The following is a 25,862-nucleotide window of genomic DNA, read 5'->3' on the forward strand; positions in this document are numbered from 1 at the left end:
AAGGCTCTCTTCTGAACAAACTTGCACAACAATTGTGCACCAACAGTGCTCTTCTGCTTGATCATACCTCAGTTCCTCCACTCGAGTTACTCAAGAGTTAGCTCTGAGGACAGTGATGATATCTTGAAACGAGGAGGAACGTAGATGAATGATAAACGGTGAAACAATGCTCCAGTTTTAGTCACAAACAGATAACGTAGCAGGTGAACATGATGCATGTGGACGTAGTGACGCTGACTGGCATCGTTCTGTGCTTCCCTTTGCTAACATCATGTGCCCCACTGTAAGTACATTCATTTTCAAAACGTCCAAAAAAAAGGATTGTTTCTTGTGAAAGACAAGATAAAGATAAGTCTTAATTTTCACTTCCTCAGATATGTTCTGTCAGCTCCTAATTTGCTGAGAGTGGGTTCCTCAGAGAACGTGTTTGTGGAGGCTCAGGATTACTCTGGAGGAAACCTGAACGTGAGGATCTCAGTGAAGAACTTCCCAAAGAAGAATTTGGAGATGCTGTCCAAACCAGTGATGCTGACTGCAGCCAACAGTTACCAGATCTGTACAGATATACAGGTGAGAGCTTGCAGTGCAGTGATTCTCATTAGTTTTGCTAAAAGATATAATTCAGACTGATTATCTGTTTTTTTAGATCCCTGATGATCAGAACTTCTTCTCTGATAATCCTCTGGAGAAGCAGTATGTGTATCTACAAGCTCAATTTCCATCCCACACTCTGGAGAAAGTGGTCATGGTCTCATTCCAGTCTGGATATATATTTGTACAGACAGACAAGCCCATCTACACGCCTGCTAGCACAGGTACGCTTTAGGTTGATTTAATGGAAGGATCACAATTGGCTTATAAAATTAAGGTTTCTAAAAAGGTTTAAAAAGCCATGTGTTGTTACTCTCAATTCTGTGACATTGGAGGTTATTTTGATAAATTGTTATTAAAAGGTATAATTTCTATAACAATAAAGTAATATTTGATGTAACATTTTCCCCCCAGTTAATTACAGAGTCTTCTCCTTAACTCCTGATCAACATCCATTTGATGGAGCTTCTGTCTCGGTCGATATCATGGTACTCATGTTTAAATAACTGAACCGTAACAAGCTCCTATATTGTCTTATCATTGCTTGCTCTGGACACACCAAAACTACATTTGTTGCATTTTTACTGTTTGACAAGAATCCTCAAGGCATCATACTCGATAGAGATAAATTCCTACCAAGGGGAGGCATCAGGGCCGAAAACTTTGCTTTGCCTGAAATTGCCAGGTTTGTTGCACTATTCTGGTTGGTTTGAATAGTGCATTATCAATTGCCAGACCGTCTCTGTTAATAAAGCTCTTGTGTTTTCTGCTGGTGTTGTTTTGAAGTGCTGGGGTTTGGAAGTTGATCGCAAAATACTCAAACACGCCACAAAAGAACTTTACTACTGAGTTTGAAGTTATGGAATATGGTACGTTTACTGCCTCATCTAGAGACAGATTATTCACAATGATTCTGAAATCTGTATGAATTATTGAATAATTGCTGAATTTTGGTTTTATTTTTGTAGTGTTGCCAAGCTTTGAAGTGACCTTAAACCCAAGCAAACCCTTCTTCTATGTAAATGAGGAATCTCTGAAAGTAGACATTTCAGCTAAGTACGAATGGAGTTGTTTATTTTACTGTTTCACTGCAAAACATCTAATCTAGTACTCTTCATTAGTAGTTTTTCTGGCATATTCCATGTGTATTTTTAATTTATGTGAATCCACAATGGTTGTTTGTTTTTGCTAATTAACGTCTGGTTTAAGACATGCTTTTTTGGGTGGTAGTGCTGTAAATTGATTAGAAACCATAGTAAATCACAAATGATTAGTTTAAATACTCTTCTCCCATAATTTTTGCATCTGAAAGGGAAATTCTTACAAATACACATGCAAGAAAGCCACAAAATAACGCTGTCCATGCCTTTTCAGTGCAAATTCTTGACTTTGTGTCTTTAGTAAATCCTAGCGGTAGCGAGCTGTAAGTAAATCTGACTCTATATTTGTCCCAACAGATACCTGTTTGGGAATAAGGTTCGAGGAAGTGCTTTTGTGGTGTTCGGTGTGATAGACAACGAGAAGAAAATCAGCATGGCTGCCTCACTGCAAAGGGTTAATGTGAGTCCTGTTTTTATATATTATAGTCCAACATACCACAAACATCTTAATTTATAGAGAAAAAGGCATTGCTTGTTCAGTATGATTGTTGTTCACCATTACTGCAGTTTCAGTATGAATATGCGTTTTTCTTTTAGTGTAACAATTAAGCAACATTCATATGAGATCTGCAGTTTGTGTTGCAATCCTAATGTAGTTGCAAAATCAGGTTTGTGGGTACTCTTAGAGTCCTAATTTATAATAGTAATTTTATTTTAAAAAAGAAGATAATTTATACAATAATACAAATGTACAGTATATGTCACATGAGGTTTGTGTTAAGTTTACTTAATTTGTACTACCTAGTTTTTCCTGTGTTCATGTTTCCTTTGTCCCAGTTCATTGGATGCTATGGTTATTCTTTTGTTTGTTGGTTAATCTAACAATTCCTTGTTTTCTCCATCCCTTTAGTCTGTGTATTCATAGCCGTCATATGCTGATATTTAGCTGACTGTGTTATTCCTGTATTCTCTAGTGCTATTGTTAATAAGTGAATAATGTCAGATTAGATCCTAACAAAACAAGTCTTTACTGCAACCAACTGTGACATTATACAAATTACATATACAGAAATGATATTGCAGTATACGTCAGAGATGATCTGACAACATGGGATCTCGCTTGCAAGCTCAATCAACTTTGAGTGAACCTAAAAGAGCCAATGAACATTGGCATACGAAATTTCCATTACACATTTCACCCCCGTCGTGCAGGTATAAATACAGAAGTAAATGCATGCATTATCCGCAATTCGCTTTGGAGCCGAGCGTGTTTATGTTCAGCTCTAAAATCTTGAACTGTGACAAGCCTGGTCTTCAAGTAGAGGAACATCTACCATCTCACGTTAGTGAACAACCCTGCCTGTCAGTGTGCCCTAACGGCCGTTAGCTCTGGTGACAGCATGACAGTCTGTAAGTGTGCCACAATTTAAGAGATGTTGAATGAGAGCACGCAGCTGGAGTTTCCTCTCGTGTGCTGCGTCTTCAAAGAGATTAAGTGAGTGGACACAATAGGGCTGTATTTGTTTTTTTTCCCAGTCTGACATGCCATGGCCATTTCCTTGTGTTTCTCAGCACTGAGAGAGCATTTATGCCATAAACGACTTAAGTGACAGTCTTTTTCAAGATGTCCTTTCGCCCTTGTGTTTCTGGATGCAGTCACTATCTGGCTTTGGTTGATGGTCACGGTTGCTGTCTCTTGTGTCTAGGTCATAAAGGGTTAGTTCACCCAAAAATGAAATTGATGTCATTAATGACTCACCCTAATGTTGTTTCACACCCGTAAGACCAAGTTCTTCTTTGGAACACAGTTTAAGATCTTTTATATTTAGTTCGAGAGCTTTCTGTCCCGCCATTGAAAATGTATGCATGGTATACTGTCCCTTTCCAGAAAGGTAATAAAAACATCATCAAAGTAGTCCATATGTGAAATCAGTTGGTTAGTTAGAATTTTTTGAAGCATCGAAAATACTATGACTTTATTCAGCATTGTCTTCTCTTCCGGGTTTGTTTTCAATCCTCGTTTGTGACTGAAACAATTGGCTCTTAAAGAGGAAGATGCAACAAAGAAGATCTAAGACAGTTGAGTAAATAGAAACCTGTATTAGACAAGAATGGGATAACATTCCTATTCCTAAACTTAAGCAACCTGTCTCCTCAGTCCCCCAGACGTTTGCAGACTATTATAAAAAGAAATGGGGATACCACACAGTGGTAAACATGGCCTTACCCCAACTTTTTTTGACATGTGTTGCTGCCATGACATTTAAAATCAATGTATTTCCACTTAAAATTATACATTTTCTGTTTAAATATTTGATATGTCATTGTAACGGGGTTTGTAGATGGGAAGGAGGCGGGAACCGGCGAACGTTCAACAAACTTTAATTCAAAATAAATAAACAAAACAAAAGTAAAACCGCAGGCAGCCCCTCACGGACGACTGCCCACACACACACATAATCAAACGCGGGCAGCCCCTCACAGACGACTGCCCACACACACACACATAATAAAACGCGGGCAGCCCCTCACGGACGACTGCCCACACACACACACATAATCAAACGCGGGCAGCCCCTCACGGACGACTGCCCACACACACACATAATCAAACGCGGGCAGCCCCTCACAGACGACTGCCCACACACACACACATAATAAAACGCGGGCAGCCCCTCACGGACCACTTTCCACACACACACACATAATCAAACGCGGGCAGCCCCTCACGGACGACTGCCCACACACACACACATAATAAAACGCGGGCAGCCCCTCACGGACGACTTTCCACACACACACACATAATCAAACGCGGGCAGCCCCTCACGGACGACTGCCCACACACACACACATAATAAAACGCGGGCAGCCCCTCACGGACGACTTTCCACACACACACACATAATCAAACGCGGGCAGCCCCTCACGGACGACTTTCCACACACACACACATAATCAAACGCGGGCAGCCCCTCACGGACGACTGCCCACACACACACACATAATAAAACGCGGGCAGCCCCTCACGGACGACTTTCCACACACACACACATAATCAAACGCGGGCAGCCCCTCACGGACGACTGCCCACACACACACATAATCAAACGCGGGCAGCCCCTCACGGACGACTGCCCACACACACACACACATAATAAAACGCGGGCAGCCCCTCACGGACCACTTTCCACACACACACACATAATCAAACGCGGGCAGCCCCTCACGGATGACTGCCCACACACACACACACATAATAAAACACGGGCAGCCCCTCACGGACGACTTTCCACACACACACACATAATCAAACGCGGGCAGCCCCTCACGGACGACTGCCCACACACACACACACATAATCAAACATGGGCAGTCCCTCACGGACGACTGCCCACACACACACACACATAATCAAACATGGGCAGTCCCTCACGGACGACTGCCCACACACGCATAACAAAACAAAAACAAAGCTCAACTTAAAATCCTGGCCTGGTCCTCTCTCGTCTTCCGCTGCCTTCGCTCCTCCTTTTATGCTCCCATCACTTGGTCGCGAGATGTGACCGGTGTGTCACGCAGCTGGTACTCATTACCACTCGTCACCAGCCTGCTTGCGGTCCCTCGCCCTGCTGCTTGCCACATACCCCCATCGACCCGAGGCCGGGGGGCACTCCCGAGACTGCGCTCCACAACATGCCGTGCAACATGGCGTGTTCGTAGGGATACCATTTTGTAAGATCATCTCTGATGTACGTTGAGAGTGACCAACCTAAAAGGAATGTCTTGTTACATATGGTGGTAACCCTTGCTCTCAGAAGGAGGAAACAGAGATGTACGTCCTGTTGCCATGATTGCTGTATCATCGCTGCACTGGGACACTAGCTCGGCTCCTCAGCGAAAACCAGATAATGCATGCACATACTTCCATATTTATACCCGCACAGCGGGGGGAAACATGTTTAAAATTTGCAAGTCAATGTTCATTGCCTCATTTAGTTTCACTCGAAGTTGATTGGGCTTGCATGTGAGATCATCTATAACTTACACCTCCGTTCCCTCCTTCAGGGAAAGAGGGTTACCATACATAACCGAGAGGTTCTATAAAATGTATAAAAATCCAATTTTATAAATAGTAAACCTTTTGACCACTACTTTACAGTTATTCTGTAAAATAATTACACAATAGTACTTTTATAAAGTAAATTTTTATAAAATGGTAATCTTTTTATTATTAAAAAAAAACTACTGTACTACTGGGAGTTGATGTTGGTATTTGTCTCTCTGTAGATATTTGATGGAGAAGGAGAGGCAGAGCTGACAAATCTAATGATCAAAGAAACCTTCCCAGATATCAACCAACTAGTTGGGAAATCACTCTACATTTCAGCCACTGTTTTAACAGAAACTGGTAAGAAACTTTAATTAAGAGGCAACAACCTTTGGATTTTTGTTTGAGAGTTGCTAGAAGGTTTTATATCCTTGTGTAATGGTCATAGGCCAGTAAGAGTCACGCATGTAAACCTCACTCCTCTGACCTCAACAAACACGCTAGTGACTGATACTAGAGGCTGTGGCCCGCCTCCCACGCCAGAGACCCCGGTTTGAATCCCGCTTGGAGCGGTTTGAGTAGAACACTAACAACTGAAGCTAGAGGCTTCATTCTTTAGCATCCTTTTTAGAGCACCCAGCTCCAACACCGAAGAACCCTCTTCGAATCTCGCTTGGAGCAGGTCACGTAGGACCAGTTACATGCACAGGCAACTTTTGCATTGTTGACTTCACTTTGAAAAATGACTTATGACTATTTGTGGGTGTGTTTTAGGCAGTGAAATGGTGGAGGCGCACAGGAGAGGCATTCAGATTGTGACGTCACCGTACACCATCCATTTCAAAAGAACCCCACATTTCTTCAAACCTGGAATGTCCTTTGATGTCTCGGTATAAAACAAAGTTGTAAAGTATGACAAAGTTGACAAAAAATATCTAAGAACGGGATCATACTCCCCTTCACTGAACTAAGATGTGTGATGTTGTTTGTTACAATGAATTCTACAAATAATGTACTCGGGCTGGGAGAACACGGGGTGTACATAACATTGTTTAATGTTTTTTTTTAAGGTGTATGTAACAAATCCTGACCAGACACCTGCTAAAAATGTGGAAGTGGAGGTCAATCCTGGAACGGTCAGAGGCAGAACAAGAGCCAATGGCATTGCAAAAGTAACCCTCAACACACCAGGAGGATCTTCCACACTGCAGATCAATGTATGATCTACACTTGAGTGAAACATATTAGTCTTAATGACTTGAAATTTTGCAAACCTGCAAAATAATTGTTTTTTTCCAGGCAAAGACCAAAGATCCACAATTAAAGGATGGCCAGCAGGCAGTGAAGACGATGACGGCTCAGGCCTACAAGCCCAAAGGAGGCTCCAACAACTACCTGCACATCGGTATTGATGCCGCAGAGCTTCAGATCGGTGATCAAATAAAAGTCAATTTGAATCTGGGAAACAGCCCTGGAGTGATAAACCAGGATTTCACCTATTTGGTGAGGATTGCATGATACAATTGGTGCTCATAGACTACTTTGTATGTCCTAGATGTTTGATATCATATTTTTATATTATTGCTGGAGTGTAAGCGAATTAGCTTAGTGGCACCTTAATACAATTTGGAGGGAACTCTGTGTAGAATAAAAAGTTAACGGAATAGCACATACTCCTGTGGAGGTCACAGTTTTATAAACTTATATTAAGTTAGTGTGTTAAATGCACTAACATGATATTGGATTTAAAAGGGAAATTTAAAGTAAACTTTTTTTGGTTATATTTAATGTGGGCATGTGTACATGAAAATCTATTAATGTAATTTATGCTGGCTCTATTTATCTTTTCACATAGATCTTGAGTAAAGGTCAGATTGTTCAAGCAGACAGGTTTAAGAGGCAAGGACAAGCTCTAGTGACTCTGTCTCTACCTGTAACCAAAGACATGGTGCCGTCCTTCCGCTTCGTGGCTTATTATCACGTGGGCTCGTCTGAGGTGGTGTCTGATTCAGTCTGGGTCGACGTGAAGGACACCTGCATGGGGACAGTAGGTGAACCGAGAAAAAAGTTTTCCCACTACAATCATATTTTCTTAGTATATCTTTACTGTTTTAATCCCAGCTCAAAGTCGAGGTGAAGGACCAGGCGCAATTCGGCCCAGGAGATAAACTCGACTTGAAAATAACCGGAGATCCTGGAGCTAAAGTTGCACTGGTCGCTGTAGATAAGGGTGTCTATGTCCTTAATAACAAGAACAGACTCACGCAGACTAAGGTAATTAACCTCATCAACAATAACCTCAGAAGTTTCAAACTTAAAATGACCTAGTCTCTTTGCTGCTTTAGATCTGGGACATCATAGAGAAGCATGACACCGGCTGTACGGCAGGAAGCGGAAGGGACAGTATGGGGGTTTTCAGTGATGCAGGACTGGTATTTGAGTCACACACTGCAGGAGGAACCAACACCAGAACAAGTATTGATTGATTCCTGTAATTGAAACGGAACTGTTTTTTTTTTTGCTATACGTTTCCAAACTAATCTTGCATGTTTTGTAGATATTGAGTGCCCTGCCCCGCCTAAGAGAAAACGGCGAGACGAGAGTTTAATGCAAGTCACCAACACTTTGGGTAAACAAACTGTTTATTAGGGCTCAATAAATAATTGAAATAAGTTGAATCTTAAGATGTAATGTAACAGTTGTAATGTTACATCAAATTACTGTGTATGTAATTATTACTATTTATTATGTTTTTGTTATTATTTTTCCTAAATACTCAATTGGTCTACTTTTTTCAGTGAAATATACTATAATTTTCTGTATATTACAATTGTAAAAGTATTTAGATACAATTTGTTTTGTTTTTTAATTTACAAATAATAGTTTTCTATTATTGCATAGTTATTTTTATATAGTCATAACACAATTTTGGCCAAATTGTAAAGACCCACAAGCAAACACTGCAAACCTGGATTTTTATTTTTTTATTTTTTTAAGTTTGCTTTTTAGGTGTTGGTTGGGCAAGATATGCACCCCTTAATGAAGATAATTTTATGCAGTTTCTCTCCTTCTGCCCTCATTGCCTGCTCTCCATCTCTTCTACCCTAACATGCCAGCAGCCATCTCCCCCTGTAGCCCAAGACTGGTTTCCCACTGAAGCTAAGCTGGGCTGAGCCTGGTCAGTACCTGGATGGGAGACCAACTGGGAAAACCAGGAGCTGCTGGTAGAGGTGTTAGTGAGGCCAGCAGTGGTCTGTTTGGGTCCTAACACCCCAGTATAGTGATGGGGACACTATACTGTCAAAGAGCACCGTCCTTCGGATGAGACGTTAAACCGAGGTCCCGACTCTCTGTGGTCGTTAAAAATCCCAGGATGTCCTTTGATAAAGAGTAGGGGTGTAACCCCGGCATCCTGGCCAAATTTGCCCATTGCCCCTGTCCATCATGGCCTCCTAATAATCCCCATACACTGATTGGCTTAATAACGCTCCTCTCCACCAATCAGCTGGTGTGTGGTGAGCGTTCTGGTGCAATATGGCTGCCGTCACATAATCCAGGTGGATTCTGCACATTGGTGGTGGTTGAGGAGATTCCCCCCTTCTATATGTAAAACACTTTGAGTGCCTAGAAAAGTGCTATATAAATGTAGCAAATTATTATTATTATTATTATTGTCTTCTCAGTCGGTAAATACTCTGATGAACTGAAGAAGTGCTGTGTGGATGGCATGCGAGATAATAATCTTGGCTACACATGTGAACGACGAACGAAGTACATTACGGATGGAAATGAATGTATCCAGGCCTTCCTTCACTGCTGCAATGCGATCAAAGACCACAGGACGAAATACTCCGGCATGGATGAGATGCTTCTGGCCCGCAGTGAGATTTTAGCCTCATCTGACTTGTATCTAATACTTTTGTGTAGCTTAAAATTTAAGTTTGGGATCTGCTTAATTATTTTGAAAAATTATTTTCAGCCTCAAGTTTTTGTTGAAACTGTTGTTGATACTTTTTCCATATGTTTTTGATGAGAAGCATTTATTTGATTAAATCTTTTGTAAAATGACTAATCTCTACTGTTATTTTAAAACAAATTTGAAGTGTTTTTTTATGGTAGTGTACACTAGTTTGTTTGTTCAGGTGAGGTAAATGATTTTGATGATGAACCAGATGATGACGTGTTGGTACGCACGCAGTTTCCTGAAACTTGGCTCTGGGAGGAGATCAATCTACCTGTCTGTCCACCAAAACAGTCGTGGTGAGCAAAAGATTACATTGTTAACCAATACAACATTTTGTGGGAACCACAATGTGCTTCTTCCTAAAAAATAAGTGTCACCTGCCTTTCCTGTAGCACGTGGTGTTTCGTTATTTTGGGCATTGTTTTATTTTGTAATAAACTCACACTCTTCTGCTCATAATTCCTCACTACTGTTTTTCCCCTAAGTTTACTTAATTTAGGGGAAAAACAGTAGTGAGTAGGGTCTTGAACAAATCATTCTTTTGAGCCGGTTCTCAGCAAGTAACCAGTCGAGCCGGTTCACTAATCGAACTGAATCAAACTTTGGTTCTGTGTTGATGACCCAAAGCCGAATTGGCACGTCCGACTGAAAAAGAACTGATTGAGGCGTTTCAAACATCTGTCGAAGTTTGCCGAGGATTACAGAGGTGAGGGTGATTGATTTGACGACACAAGTCTGAGGAAGGTAGACTACTGGAAATATGCTTAGCCTATTATGACTACTATTATTAAATAACATTTTATTAAAACATGCAAAAACCATACATTTTACTGTAATTTATGCATGCAGATTATTGATAAGTTAAATGTATACGTTTATAAGACTGGTTTATTATTTCTATATAGCTTTAGACATGTAACATATCCACATTTGTTGATCAGTGCCTGTAATGGGTACTGCTGATGTGCAATTTTCGGTTGAATCCGACACAAAGGATAAATTAATTAACTGAACACAACACAAACACCATTAAGGGAATGAAAGGCAATAATCAAAATGCAAAGTGGATCTCCACGGTCAGTCACCACAGTTCTGATCCCCTACACCTGTCCTTCCTCATCACTATCACTATATAACCATGCTCACTCCTCAATCCCAATTCTGACCATGACTACACAGATGTACCTACTCACCTGAGAATCTGTGATCTTTGTCATCAACATTGTTCCCTGTCTCTGTTTCAAGTCTGTCTATGTCAGCTAAGTTCCTGTCTCTCATCTGTCGTGTGCCGTGTCTGCACATTCACCATTCTGTTTAATAAAGCTTTTACATCTGTTCCTTCTGTGTTCGTGACATTCCCTTCTCTGCCTTCCCTTATAAACAACCTTATAGCATCTGTAAAAACTACATATCATTCCCAACAAATGTATATTGTTTAGCTTGAGGGTGTTTTCACACTCGGGTCCTCTTTAAAAGAACCAAACTCAGACTCAAACTAAGTGGACCAAGAAGTGAAAAAGGACCCGGTTTACTTTATGTTCACACTGTCCCTGGAAGAAGACTCGGATCATTTTCAGTCCCCTTTAGTAGAAATGTGGTCTCAGAACCCTTTGTGTTCATACGGTTGCTTTTCAGATGTAGTCCAGTTCAGTGTTTGATGGCTGACCCTATATGGCCTTCAAGATTTGATCCCATTCACTTACATTGTTTGTTCCTCAGTAACGAAGATATTTGTTTGTATAGATTATTACTTTATGACAGTGCAAATGCTGTTGTATTAAGCAGTTTATCTAAAAAAAAAAAAAAAAAAAGTAAAATAAATACAATAAGACGCTAAAGATTCAGTTTTTCATGCGCTGTGACAGCTGGCTTCTGTGCATGCACTAGTTGTATGCACTCGCAGCCGCATCTCTCTCACACAGTTCGGAAGCAGTTGAAATTGCAATAAAAAGTGTTTTTGCAATAAAAGTGTATGTTGTGAAAAAATAATTTGTAGAGATTTGTCAGAAGAATCAGCCACGATGAACAGCTGATTTGTATGGAGGTATCTGATGACCAAACTACATTGGAATTCGCAAACAGAAAAAATCAAGTAAGCCCAGAGCAGTTAGTGTTCAGATTGCGTGTTTTTAGCGAACCGTACCATAAGATGAGATATAACCGTACCCAGACCACCTCCCGTGATGGTTTGGTTCGCTTTAAAGGGGTCTGAGATTTGTTAGGAGGGTTCACATGTGCCAAAAAATCACGTGAACCACACTCAGACCCCTGAAAAGGACCGAGTGTGAAAACACCCTAAATGTTGAAGCTTAACGGACAGATAGTCGATTCATTAAATAAGCTGTTTCATCACAAAAGAAGTTTATTTAGTGTAGTGAAGCCTCTTCTCCATTGACTTCCATATAAAAAAACTCAGGCAGAATCAAACCAGATCTAGGGAACACATCTAGTAAACACAATGAAACACTCATAACCGGTTGTAGATGTTGAAAAGATCTGAACATGTCTGTTTTGTTTTGTGTCTAGCGAAGAAACGTCTATCTTAAGAAGTGGAATATACCTGAAGGACTCTATCACAACCTGGCAGATCTCAGCCATCAGCCTGTCCAAGACCCTCGGTAAAAAGCTCTCGTTCATTTGATATTCTGTTTATCATTTGCTGTTTTTTTTTTTGACACTCCATTTTCTCTGCAGGAATATGCGTGGCAAATCCTCATGAGATTGTCGTTAAGAAGGATTTTTTTATCGACCTGAAGATGCCTTATTCAGTGGTGCGGAATGAACAACTGGAAATAAAGGCTATTGTTCACAACTACAGCAGCCAGAAGCTTAAGGTATGTGCAGTTTACTAACTCTTTAAAGCCAACTGTATCATATGCAAAATTATAAGGCCTCTAAATGATCAACAGGATCAAAACTTTGTTGCAAAACCTGTTGCACTCAGTCTACTACATGCCTTCTGTCGTCGGACTGATAGTTTAGACTTTTTAGCACGTAAAAGGCTTTATATAATTGTGCAAATGTCCATCTGCAGCTTGTGATTCATGTGTCTTTAATGGGTTTAGTATTGGTTTTAAAGTAAGCGTAAGAATAAATTCAAATTTATTTATTTTTTGGTGGAAAAAAAAAAACGTGTTAAAATGCAAGTTTCAAATGACCATCAGGCTTTTGAGGAACGTTTGGAGTTAACTGGTCGACTTTAATGCCAATGTTGTTTTAAGCTTGATGTCGTCTAGCTGCTGATCATGGCCTATAGAGGGCACACTAGGATAATAAATCTTTGCAGTCCACTCTTTATGCTCATTTTCCAACAGTTAAAGATGCACTATGTAGGATTTTTTTTAGTAAAATATCCAAAAGCCACTAGGCCAGTGTTTGGCCTTTGGCCTTATTGAGTTCTTACAATATCCTAAATGTTTCCAACTGTTTGTAAATCAAGACAAAGGTGCTATTTTAACCAATGACCCCGGACGTCTGAGGGAGTCAATTGTGTCATATCTGCATTACCCTCGGTTTCCGGTTTTATTCTGCAGAAACGCTTTACTCTTAGCGTTGTGAACAAGAATCACAGCAGCCGTTGAGCAAACGGACAGAGTAACGTCATAACATAATTTTAAACACGCTTAAATGTATCTATGATAAACAGAGCTGCGTTACCTCATACTCATGATCGGAAAAGCAGAAATGGCACCGGCGACCGTGGCATAATAATAGTCCCTTTGCTCCCGAGGCGTGTGTTGTGCATCAATGGCTCCAGCGGTCCTGCTCTGCTTCACACTTCAGTAACGTTAATAACTGCATCCATGAACATCTGAAAAGTTCTTGCTTATATTTCTTACTAACTAAAACAAGCGGCTTCACTACGCTGCCAGGTAGAATTCATTAACATGCAAACGCTCTCTCACTAATGCATTCATATAAATGTAATCTTTACCGTGATACTTTTTTCTGTATCTGATTTAGAACAAGCAAAAATCTGAGAGACTTTATAAGGGTCAATTGGTTTCTCCCCGTGATGACAATCTTGTTTTGTCTTATACCAGTCTGTGCGTATCAAATTCAAGACGTCGGATGGCGTTTGCAGCAGTGCCAGAAAAAAACAGAAAGATAGGATAACCGTTTCCGTTGGCTCCATGTCCTCCGTAGCTGTTCCTCTCATCATCATTCCCATGGATCTCCATGAGCAATGGATCGAAGCTGAAGCATACAGCTCCAATCGCAATGACGCAATTAGAAAGACTCTGAAGGTGGTGGTGAGTCTGCCATGACAACATTTAGAGGAAGGCTCTGGCGGTTCCTGCAGAAATCTGTCCTCAATCACTTTATTTCAGTGTGATTTCCAACATGTCTGCCAAGTTACATTTGTGTCCATTTCTCTTTCAGTCTGAAGGTGTGCTAACCGAAGTTGAAGAGCGAGTTGTGGAGATCAACCCCTCCGGGCACCCAGGTGCAGGTTCCTTAGAAACACATGCTGGATATGCAATGGAAATGATGGTTGAAATCCTCTTCAAACACCCTATTCCCTCTTGATTGAACAGGCGGCGTGCAGGTCGTGTCGATGAGGAGCGACATCCCACGCCGGAAGGTTCCCAATACACCTGCTTCCACATTGATTACAATTATAGGTGACAATTTATTCTTCTTGGTTTTTTAGGGGCCAGTGAAATCCATTATTTATTTATTTTCCATTTAAATGTCTCTGGATTCCTTTTTATTGGTTAAAAAAATACATGTATAATAATTACCATTGCCTGAAATTATTATTTGTTATCACTTTCACCTGTCTGTCACTTGCTGGTAAATGTTGGCCTATATAAGCCCTGTGTTTTCACTATTTCTTTGTGAAGTATTGTTTGTGTTTACCCTTGCATTTCTGAGCACTTTCTTATTGTCTTGTTTCCTTTATTTCCTGTTTGCCTGTGCTTCCTGCCCTGTTATTGCTTGGCTTGTCTGCCCTGTGTTTTGACCATTTGCCTGATTACAGTTGTGGATTTCCCTTAATAAACTGCCTTCGCAACCCATGTTAAGGGTGCAGGGCAGCCACCCCATCTAGCCTTGAGGTCTTGAACGCATGAACTAACTGTTTTGCATGTATTATGTTTTAAAGCGGTGTTTTAAAATGAAAATTATCCTTGTTTATGCTTCCTTTTGCCTTTTGAAAACATGTCAGATGACCATTCATCGCATGCACATACAAATGTAAACAGTTGGCTCTTTCACATGTTGCCAGCTGCGGTATAATAAAATTCAGAGTTTAACAACACAATGGCTGCTAAGAAAGGACCACAAATTCAGCAAAGTCTGCAGTTCCGTCTCCTTGTTATTGTTTAAATGGTCATATTGGCTGGTATGTTACAATACTCTTGAGTGAGATGCCTCTGGGCTGCGTTTCCCAAAAGCTTTGTAAGCTATTTACCTTCCACGGTTGCAGGTGAGGAGATCACACAAACAGTCGAGCAGGCCATCAGTGGAGACTTCATGGGTAAGCTCATTGTGCAGCCCCATGGATGTGGAGAGCAGACTATGATCTACATGACTCTACCTGTCATTGCCACTCATTATCTGGACAACACCAATCAGTGGGAGGCTGTTGGCATAGATCGCCGTAATGATGCTGTTAAGCATATCAACACAGGTCAACCTTAACATTAATGTTCTCCCAATTATTTAATTGAGTTTGAGTGCTGAGCACTAGCCACTATATCATAAATATTTTTGTTCTTGTGAAGGTTATCGGCTGGAGCTGACCTTCCGTAAACCTGATGGGTCCTATGCTGCCTGGATAAGGACTCCAAGTAGCACATGGTGAAATAATGCTAATAAATAACAGCGAAAATAACAGTGTTGCAGAATTCAGCTCTGATGAAATTGCTCTACAGAAGACAATAGTGTCATTATTCATATCAATTCAGTCCAATCATTTTTAAACGTTGCAAAGCTAATCAATTATGAACAAATATTAAAAGACACTGATTGTGTTTCTTGTATTACACTTTATCTTGTGTTAATTTACAGGCTGACGGCATATGTGGCGAAAGTGTTCGCGATGGCCAACGATCTCATCACCATAGATGAGAATGTGATCTGCAGCGCCCTCAAGTGGCTGGCCACAAACAAACAGCTGCCAGACGGCACGTTTAAAGAAGACGCCCCTGTGTATCACAGTGAGATGGTTGTAAGTTAAATGTATCTTTAAAAATTAAGTACAACAGTTGAAGCCCATAAATGTATACCAGAAGAACTAACAAGTACAATGTGTGAGTCTGCCAAAATGTGGTCGGTTCCTGGCTGCGGGTAGCACCTACAGCTCAACACTTCAGCAGCACCAAACCTTCATTTTATATCTTCTTATATAACTTTATGTTAATTCCAGGGTAACATACGGGGAAAAGACGCTGATGCCTCACTAACTGCATTCATCCTAACTGCCATGCAAGAGGGACGCAAGATCTGTGCTGGATCTGTCCATGTAAGTGTGATTCCTAGAAAACAAACAGCGCTACAATACACCGCATCAGTCTCACTGAGTCTCTCTCTCTCAATACTAGAGTCTTCAGAGCAGTATAAACAGAGCCGTTAATTACCTGACGCTGAGAGTTCACAGTCTGACCAGCACTTATGCTGTCGCTCTGACATCTTACGCTTTGGCCCATGCTGGAAAACTCAATAAAGACATCTTGAGGAGTCATTCCACCGAAAGTAAAGGTCAGTAAAGTAACAGTCTGTAAAAATAAAAAAAATATGAACAAAAAAAAACTTAATGAGAAGCTATAACTATACCTTTAAAGGTACACAATTGGTCCTTAAAGTACAATTATACCATTGTTTTCCTCAGTTCAGTCCACACAGATATCTCAACAATGGTGACATACGTAATGTTGCAATTTATGTTGGGAGTCACAAGTTTTATATATAAAAAACAGTATAAAACTGTGGTGGCTTAGAAGGGTTGGAGAAACTCGGGATGGCATCAAATTTCTAGGACTGAAGTTGCCTAATTCCCTATATATATTCAACATCCAAAATGTGAAATAAGACAGAAATTAATTTATGATGTTAAAATGTGAAAAGTCTTTTCTCTCTCTTTTTTTTTAATGAAAATTTAAACTTGAAATCCATTTTGATATATTACTTTAATTGTAATTTACATGGTTGTTTTGTGTGTTTGTTGTTTTTTTCAACCATTCTTTAACTTTTTAAAACGCTTTTCTATGAAAATTTGTAATGTGACACAATATTATCAGAATCACTACTGTATCACAATTTGTTTAGATGGCAGATATTGGCAAGTTCCTGGGGCGCACTATCACTCTCTCGAGGCCACAGGTTATGCAGTTCTTGCCCTGGTGATGGCAAAGGATTTTGAGACAGCCGGACTGGCAGTGCGTTGGCTGGGAAAGCAGCAAACACACTATGGAGGTTATGGCACCACACAGGTATTTCATCAAATGATAAACAAATTAATGGTTTTGTGGATTGTTCAAGTTATATAGTTACAATGTACATAGTTCTGCTCATGTGCAATGATGTAGAAGTGGCACAGAATGAGATATTGAATATTGTGTAATAAATGACTCTTGTCTTTTTAAAATTGTCCATTCAATTAATGAAGTGCTGCAGGAAAATGCCGTCCCAGTACTCCTTCGTTTCAGACTCTCAGTTTAGTTTAGAAGTTAAGACAAACACAGACATCAGGAATCAGCATATCAATCTTAACACTGGTGACAATGCTGGGAGCCATGAGTTTTATACTGTGGTGGCTTAGAAGGGTTGGAGCTAAACTCTGGAGGACACTAGGTCTCTAGGACCGAACTTGCCTATCCCTGACTTACGCTGTTTTCACACCAAACGCGAATTGAGCGTCAAAATCGTGTCTAGTTTGACACATTTTGAATCCATTCGCGCGTCCGCAGCTAATTGGATGCGCATAGAAATCGAGCATTTGAAGCGAAATAGATGCGTGTTAATGGTGCCCCAGGTGAAATATATTAAGCATTAACAGCCACATGTGGCTTAGCCAACGCACTACCTGGATTATCTTCACTGTCTGCATGTATATTTAAATAAAATATAAAGTTATGAAACTTCACTTTGCCCTCAGTCAAAATGATTTGGTTGGCAACAATAGATTAATTGGACCAAAGATCGCCCATTAGATGTACTCAAGACAAAGTATTTGTCATGTTTAACCTCTACATAGACATCCGAGCCAGCGGCAAACGCCAGAAGGACTGGCCGAGGAAAGGCTGCTCTCGCTGGGGTTAACGAGCGCTGAGCGCCCGGAGATCGCCTGGATCTCACAACTCCAAAAACGCAAGAGTGTTCTTTTTAAATAGGCACTGTCTTTATAGGTAAACCACAAATTTTAGCTTTAAACAACTACATTATCAACTGAAAAGCATTAAAACTACATTTAGTGACAAAATATCAGTATTTTTTTAATTATATGCAGGGTTTATCATCTTTACCACGTAACCGCAGCAAGCAGGCTCCTCATTGGTTAACGTGGCGCGAATTGACGCCAAAGTTCAAGTTTTTCAACTCGGGCGTAGACGCAAACTCGCTTCAAATGCGTGAATGCACAAAAAGCACCACTCTTGCGTATCGTGCAAGACGCTCAATTCACTGAAAATTCGCGTTATTCATGCAAACTGAACGCGCGAATCAGGAATCAAGGAATTTTGGATTACCAGAAAGCTGCAGGCAGGTGAGTTTTTCCAGGGTTGGACCTAAACTCTACAGGTTTTGAAGTGCTTACCACTACACAACATTTTTTTTTAATAAAAAAAAATATATATATATATATAATACAAAATTGTACCCTTTAAGGTACTGGAAGTGCCCCCAAGATGTTCTGACAACATGTTAATTGCTGAAGTCTATTTAAAACATTTAATTGATAGATTGGATTTGAGTGAATAATTCAGTGACTCAATGAGTCATAAATGCTTCACTTATTTATTACTGGATGAATCTTCTTTTTTGAACGAATCTCTTGAATGAATAAACGATTCAATGACAGTCCACTTTTTAAGTCACTTGTTGTCACCTACTGGTGTAACTGTAGTTGATTGAAAGTAACTTTTAAAAATGTTGCTCGCTTCTCTAGACATCAGTGATTGTCCTAACTATAAACGTTTATGCCAGGTCTTCTGTGATCATTTTAATTGATAAGCTTTCTCTGGGTCCACAGCAGCACAGATTTATGATGTAGAAATGTCAACACAAAAATGTTAATGTTCCCTTTCAGTCGTTCACGTTCGACGTACGTCGGAACTGAACCGACGAATTGGGATCTGACTTCAGAGACCTATCCAATTCATCTGGTTCACATCCGACGTACGTCTCCGTTCCCTTCTTCAGGGAACGAGGGTTACATACGTAACCGAGACGTTCCCTTTCAGTTGATCACATTCGATGTACGTCGGAACTGTACCGACGAATTGGATAGGTCTCTGAAGTCAGATCCCAATTCGTCGGTTCAGTTCCGACGTACGTCTCTGTTCCCTTCTTCAGGGAACGAGGGTTACATACGTAACCGAGACGTTCTGGTGTGATCAATAGACACAGCCAAATTGCTGTCATTTAGGAATTAGATTGCATTTAATAGTTTTTGAATAGAGAGTCACACTCTTTTAATGATTACTAATGCACCATAACAGAGAGACTACTTGGCGATGGAGGAGAAGATTTACTGGAGTGAAATACAAACATGCCTAAATGAAGTGCTATGCTTTATGTTAATTGGCCATGTCTTTAAAGTTGATACCCCAAAACCTATTTTTTCCCCTTTGTCTAATTAATCATTTCCTTAGGCAACGATCATGGTGTTCCAAGCCGTGGCTGAGTACCGCATTCAGGTTAAGAAGGGAGAAATGAATCTGGACATGAAGCTCGCTGTGCAGGAGAGATCTGAACAAAAGAACTTCTTATTCACAAACGCCAACAAAGGAAGGACACGCTCAGACAAGGTCGGTAAATAGGACCGTATGAACCAGTGTTTGTGGCCTTAAAACAGCACTCAGCTAGCAATCAATAGTTTTGTTAAGAAATAAAATTAAAATGCAAACAAATCTGATTCACATGTTGATGTGTCAACTGATTCACATAAAAGTGTGTTGTCTTTGTCTCCTTTAATGGACTAAATGCAACAGTTTGACATTACAAGGAGCTTCAACATCACCGCTCGAGGGACTGGGGTGGCCATGCTCTCGGTGAGTGTTCACAAACAAACTCATGAAATCGTCACCAGCGCGTGGTTTTGTGGTAAAAGCTCCTGTCCTTTCCTCACAGGTATTTTCTTTGTACTACGCTCTGCCTGAAGAGAGAGACAATGATTGTACTGCGTTTGATCTCAGTGTGAAGATGGACAAACAGCATGACGGTAAGATTTATCGTGAGGATGTGACATGACTAATTTGAACTTCTGTGCTGCAAAAATGAAGTTGTTTTCTTTCTATGTGTAGTATCCTATGATGGAGCCATTGAAAGTTACCAACTTACCATTGAATACATGTGAGTATACTAACAAGATTCACTGACCATTTGACCCATTTCATTTGTCTTTTCTGAAATGTACGGAAAGACCAGAAATAAGATATTTAAACTCCGTAATAATTTTAGCATTTTGTACAAGCGGAAGCAAATAGACATTAATGGTTAGTGCCAAAGTCATCAATCAGCCTGTATCATGTGTGCCTCTCCTTTGCAGCTTCAAGGACCCGTTAAGAAGCTCTACTATGTCTATTTTGGACATTGGCCTGCTGACGGGGTTTAAAGTTGATCAACGTGATCTTTCAAAGGTAAATATACAGTGTGAATAGCCAAGTGAATGTGTAAAAAATAGTGAAGAGTTAGCTGCCTTCAACCCGTTTCCATTCAATTGGCATTTTACCAATAAAATGGTGTGGATTTAAACATTAGCTACACCTTTTTTTGCAAACAAATCCTTGGTTGAAAATCTGGCTAATGATTGTGAAAGTTGACGGTAAAATCCGAGTCCAACATATTGAAATCTTCCATGGTAATTTTGTTATAAATACCATTTATAACAATATTGGGAATTTAATTGCATTTAAAAACAAAACAAAACAAGAGCTATTAAATTCATATAACAGACATTTTCTACCTGAAATGTGATATGACACCAGTTTTCTGTCATGATGTTTCCACTAGTTATCCTCTGGTAAGGATAAGTACATTCAGAGCTTTGAGTTGAACAAGGAGCTGTCAGAGCGAGGATCTCTTATCGTCTACATAGATGAGGTACAACGCCACTCTTCCCATATATTGTGTTTCATTTATCTGTTTGTGATTGCCAATGATTTATTTCTCCTTTACTGTGAGTCATTTGGCAAATGGCTGTTTGGCATAGTGAATGCTCTAATAATTAATTTTACTTTCTACTCAATGTCTTTTTAGATTTCTCATAAAGAGAGGGAAAGGATTATTTTCAGAATTCACCAGATCAATGAAGTGGGAATGCTGCAACCCGCCGGTGTCTCCGTGTACGAATACAACGCTCCAGGTACATTACAGTCACACATATGAAGAAACAAACGCATATCTGTGTCTAGAGGACTAGAATAGAAACACATATAACTATAGATGTGACGAGATCTTGTGTTACGAGTCCTCACGATATTGAAAGATAATGATATTTCCCGCTGAGGTAAAAAGCTGTCTCGCAATTTTAACCTGAGTTTGCGTTTGAGTTCAAGAAATTACAGTGGCTGTAGTATTTCTATCGTAAAGAAGTGGCCAAACGTTAAAGATTAAGGGCCAGCTTTACTAACAGCTTGTAAAAACCCTCTTTTGGTGTTAAAATGTCTACTGTTTACTAAAGTATGGAGTGATAAATTAGAGCTGAAAAGGCGTGAATACCATTTTTTTTTTTTTTTCGGCTGATCTTATTGCATATGCATTTGTAGGAATTTCCCTTTCAGACATTTATGTGAGGAGAGGGATAAAATAAAGGTGATTTGCTAGTGTTTGCACTCATCAATTTACTGGTGTTTGTGCCATTATTTACCCCCCCCCCCCCCCAAAAAAAAAAAAAAAAAAACATGTCTTAAACCAGACGGTAACTGGTTGATTGTGTTGGTCATTATGGAAGTGATCCGGCTGTGTCTGTGTTCTTTAATTTGCGTGTCGTCATTAGATCCATTCCCATCTGCGTTTTTTGGAATTTCGCTCTTATTAATTTGCCCTGTTTAGTAAATCTGGCCCTAAGTGTAAATTAAATGTTGTTTGGCCAATTTTAAACAAGGATTTGATCATGCTGTAAAGTCCGCTCTCTGCAGGAATTTGGAAGTTGGATTGTGTAGTTCAGTAAAACCATATTACATGCTTTTGATACTTTATTTTTGAATCAATAATTTTTTCCTCATTGTATTTATATATGTATTTTAAAGGCTATTTTTCACTTAGCTCTATTTTGATTACCACTTTGTTTTACATTTTGTGAGTTTCAGTCGATTAAAAGACCATTCTTTCAGTCATATTTCACCGTTGAAGATTGTGTTAAAAACATCGTCTCGTCTTGTGAACCCAATATCGTGTAGCTAAGTAAGCAGCATACACAAATGTACAGATTTTAGCATTTTATTCTGTGATGAAGCTTCAGTATTCTCTTCCTAATTCTTTTGTATGATTCTGCTGCCTCAGTCACATCAGTGCTCGCAACTGAAAAACTATGAAGCGCTGAGTAAAGTACGAAGCACCGTTATCAAAATAGCTTGAGATTCACGAAAATAAAAAGTAAATTACACAGACAGGAACATTGGCCCTCAGTGGCCAGTGAGCTGCAGCTCAACATTCAAATAAATACTGGTAGAGTTGGCGTTAGCAGTCTACAGGGTGCTTTCAGAAACCCTCCACCTTCCCAAGCTCCACCTGTATAGATCTGCTACAGGTGTAAATTCATGTAAGTCACGTGCCGCACTATGACTTTATTATATTTAACCAAGTATTTAAAAGAGCGTGTGACTAAACCTTGTAACACAATCGGCTCTTCAAACTGTCTGTAAAACCTCATAACTCCACCCCACCTCTGTTACGAAGTGTCACACATTTTGGAAGTATCTCTTGTTTGCAATAAAAAAGATAAATTAAAACTTTACAAACTTTACACTATATATAAAGGCTAATTTTTTATGTATTTGAAGAGAGAAGAAATTTATTTGTCGAGTCAAATAGCCAATTCTGTCTACGAAGCACGTCATCTTTTATAACATGATATTTTTGGCCAAATAACACACACAAAAAAAACTGAGCGCCACATGAAAACGTAATGTGATGCACTTACTGCCTCAGGTGACAAATAAAAAATACTACATTTTCTCTATTTCCTATTTTAGACATACACGGTTCCCTCCTGACAGCGACAATATGCTGCACTTTAGCTAACTTCTGCACTTTAATATTTGAACAGACAAGCGTTGTGTGAAGTTCTACCATCCTCACAAGAGAGACGGCGCACTAAACAGACTCTGCAGTGAGGAGCTGTGCCAGTGTGCTGAAGGTATGAACACTTTGATTCATTAAAAGCAAGATGAACGTACAACATGCTTTAAAAAATATAACTTCATGAAGCCTTCATGAGAGAATGAAAGTGTGGTAAATGTATGTAATCTCCTGACAGAAAACTGCAGTTTGCAAAAGCATGAACACATTGATGAGGCGAATCGTGAAGAAAAGGCCTGTGAACATGAAGTGGAATATGGTAAATACCCAGAAAACTTAGTGTAAATTAGCAATAGGGAATGTTTGATCATGTCTTGTTTAATAGTGTTCCCTTTCAGGACAATTTTAGCTCGTTCAAGGTCCCGTTCTTCGTGTGTTTTCGAAGCTTTGATTATGTTTACAGTGTGCAATATAACATGAGTTCATGTTTCGCGTGTAAAAAAACACGGTATTTTTCACACAATTGACTTATCTGTACAGCACTGTTTCCTCTGTCCTAAAAACGGCCTGATGATTTCCTTGTTCTATGAAGTCCCTCCTTCAGAAACACGTAACGAGTTCTGATTGGGCCAGCGGTTCCCGTGTTGTGATTGGACAGCAGCTTAGCGCACTTTGCCCGGAAAGCTCCCGCCTCTTACCATAACGGGGAGATGCAAGCGCTGAATGCGCGCTCTTCTCCACGTGGGAGAGCAACGAGACCACGCCCCCTATTTTGCGTGTTCTTGTGGGCGGAGCTTTAGTCAACAAACGGTTCTAGTGACGTCATCACAGCAGGAAGTGCAGCGGTGTAGTCCAAACCGGCCGTTCGCTGTAGGCTTTGAAAGGGAACTTCTGTTAAATAAAATATCTCGCTTGGCATTGAACTTTGAGCTTTATAATTTTACAGGTATTATTTATGCTCTAACAGCAACATTACACACTAGCTAAAGTTTGAAAGATGGAATCGAGAAGAACAGGACCTTTAATAAAGTCTCAGTACAGCCAACAGTTATTGCCAGATGAGATTTTATATACAGTATATATGTATAAAAAAAAGAAAGAAGTTCAGAGCTGTTTTGTAGATAATCATGCAACACATTTTTGTATTTTAGTTTATAAAACCAGGTTGCTGGACATGAGCTTCTCACTGCACGCAGACATCTATAACATGACGGTTCAACGAGTGCTGAAGGAAGGTGAGGTTTGCCAGTTTCATTCTGAGTTACTGCGTCAGTGCCAAACAACATGAAATATGTCAGCTGAGGTTTATTCATCTCCATTGGCTTTATCCTCAAAGGTTTGTGTGCACGTTTCTGTTTTCAGGCACTGATCTAGATGCGGAAGGGAATATGAGGTCATTCTTGGCTCATCCTTACTGTAGAGACTTTCTGAAATTTGAAAAAGGCAAGACGTACCTGATCATGGGCCAAACCAAAACCCTTCCAAAGATTGGCGGAAAGTATGACATTTGGATGATGTTGATTTGGTTTATGTGTAGACGTTTGACAACGATGCATTTCAATTTTGAGCAAAAAATGTTATGGCTCTATATGAATGCTCCTAATAAAAAAAATGTTCTCACTCTTTTCAATCATCTCAGGTTGAGGTACCACTTAGGTGAAGACACCTGGATTGAATACTGGCCCACAGCCGAGGAAGGCCAGACGGCAGAACATCGGAATAAGTATATAGGCATCTCCTCGCTCGCCGACAAGCTCTCCCGCTTTGGATGCTCTACATAAGTATTTTCATGAGATGAAATCAATTTACTAATCTACTGGCCCACAGCAACAAATTAACAAGCTTTTAAGTTCTAATATATTTCACAATTTACAAGAATTTACAACCTTTGTGTTTTAAGGTTCATGCAGTATGCTTAATTAAATTAGGTCAACATAATGTCTATCAACTGAAATAAAATCATTCAAAGCTATTTGCCAAATAAAACCAATTTGCAATCATGCAACAGTCTGTATTCTTAATTCTTTGCAAGACTTTCAATTAGATGGGGTTTGAATAAGAGATGCACAGTCACTTTTTTGAGGGATTCAATTGGAATTTGTTTTGTTCCAGTTGTGGAAAGGAAGGATTGGCAAAATGGGAAGTGAAAACTGTTTTAGTGTAAACTAACAATAAAGAAGAAAGAAATCTGCCAGTGTCCCTTTTCACATTTTCTATAGCATAAATGATTGACAACATTAAATACATTAACATCGTTTATTGTGTGTCCCCATTTGTGAAATTAACTGGGTCATCAATGTAGTAGAAATGTGAAATTATTTTTGAATTTGGTGCCTTCTAGACTGAGAAAAGACAGAAAATGTATTTTTGTCGCATGGGGATGTAAGACAACAATTCCCAATTCCCTATGAGGCCATTCCTAAAGCCACCGCTGCTGGATTACTGTGAGTGAGTTGGAGAAGACTGAACGTGTCTGTTCAATGTATTGAGTGAGTCACCGCGCGAGCGTCACCGCACTGAGCACTAACGCTGCAGGAGTCAGATTACATTTACCGTCATGAATGAGCTCTCGTGATGAGAGCGGAGGTAATCGCGACCACACTCGCGGCATACATTCACAACGCGAGTTCAGTCTGGTGCGTTTTCAGTTTATGCCTTTGTAAGCTTAACTTTCATAGAAATTAATTTGAGAAGTTAAAACAGTTACATTTGCTCCTTACCATAGCTCCGTTTACATGAGTGCCTGTAGCTG

At 39.9% G+C, this 25,862-nt stretch overlaps 1 protein-coding gene across 1 annotated transcript; it reads left to right on the forward strand.

Annotated features, from left to right (window-relative positions):
• Window positions 1-69: 69 nt before the first annotated feature.
• Window positions 70-25,115, forward strand: LOC137072766 (complement C3). Its single transcript, XM_067440689.1, has 41 exons — window positions 70-283; window positions 375-570; window positions 647-815; window positions 1,006-1,079; window positions 1,188-1,276; window positions 1,378-1,460; window positions 1,560-1,647; window positions 2,049-2,151; window positions 5,982-6,102; window positions 6,517-6,632; window positions 6,813-6,959; window positions 7,042-7,245; window positions 7,598-7,789; window positions 7,864-8,016; window positions 8,088-8,217; window positions 8,300-8,371; window positions 9,426-9,623; window positions 9,885-10,002; window positions 12,233-12,324; window positions 12,401-12,540; window positions 13,750-13,959; window positions 14,090-14,153; window positions 14,245-14,331; window positions 15,138-15,341; window positions 15,436-15,511; window positions 15,722-15,881; window positions 16,080-16,175; window positions 16,255-16,411; window positions 16,979-17,142; window positions 19,522-19,677; window positions 19,861-19,920; window positions 20,000-20,090; window positions 20,173-20,221; window positions 20,418-20,508; window positions 20,882-20,971; window positions 21,128-21,233; window positions 23,139-23,228; window positions 23,349-23,429; window positions 24,262-24,345; window positions 24,473-24,608; window positions 24,750-25,115. Exons 1-41 carry the CDS (start codon window positions 210-212, stop codon window positions 24,889-24,891), a joined length of 4,953 nt encoding a protein of 1,650 aa, XP_067296790.1. The 5' UTR covers window positions 70-209; the 3' UTR covers window positions 24,892-25,115.
• The last annotated feature ends 747 nt before the right edge of the window (window positions 25,116-25,862 follow it).

This window comes from Pseudorasbora parva, chromosome 4 (assembly GCF_024679245.1).
Source record: "Pseudorasbora parva isolate DD20220531a chromosome 4, ASM2467924v1, whole genome shotgun sequence".
Lineage (NCBI taxonomy): Eukaryota > Metazoa > Chordata > Actinopteri > Cypriniformes > Gobionidae > Pseudorasbora > Pseudorasbora parva.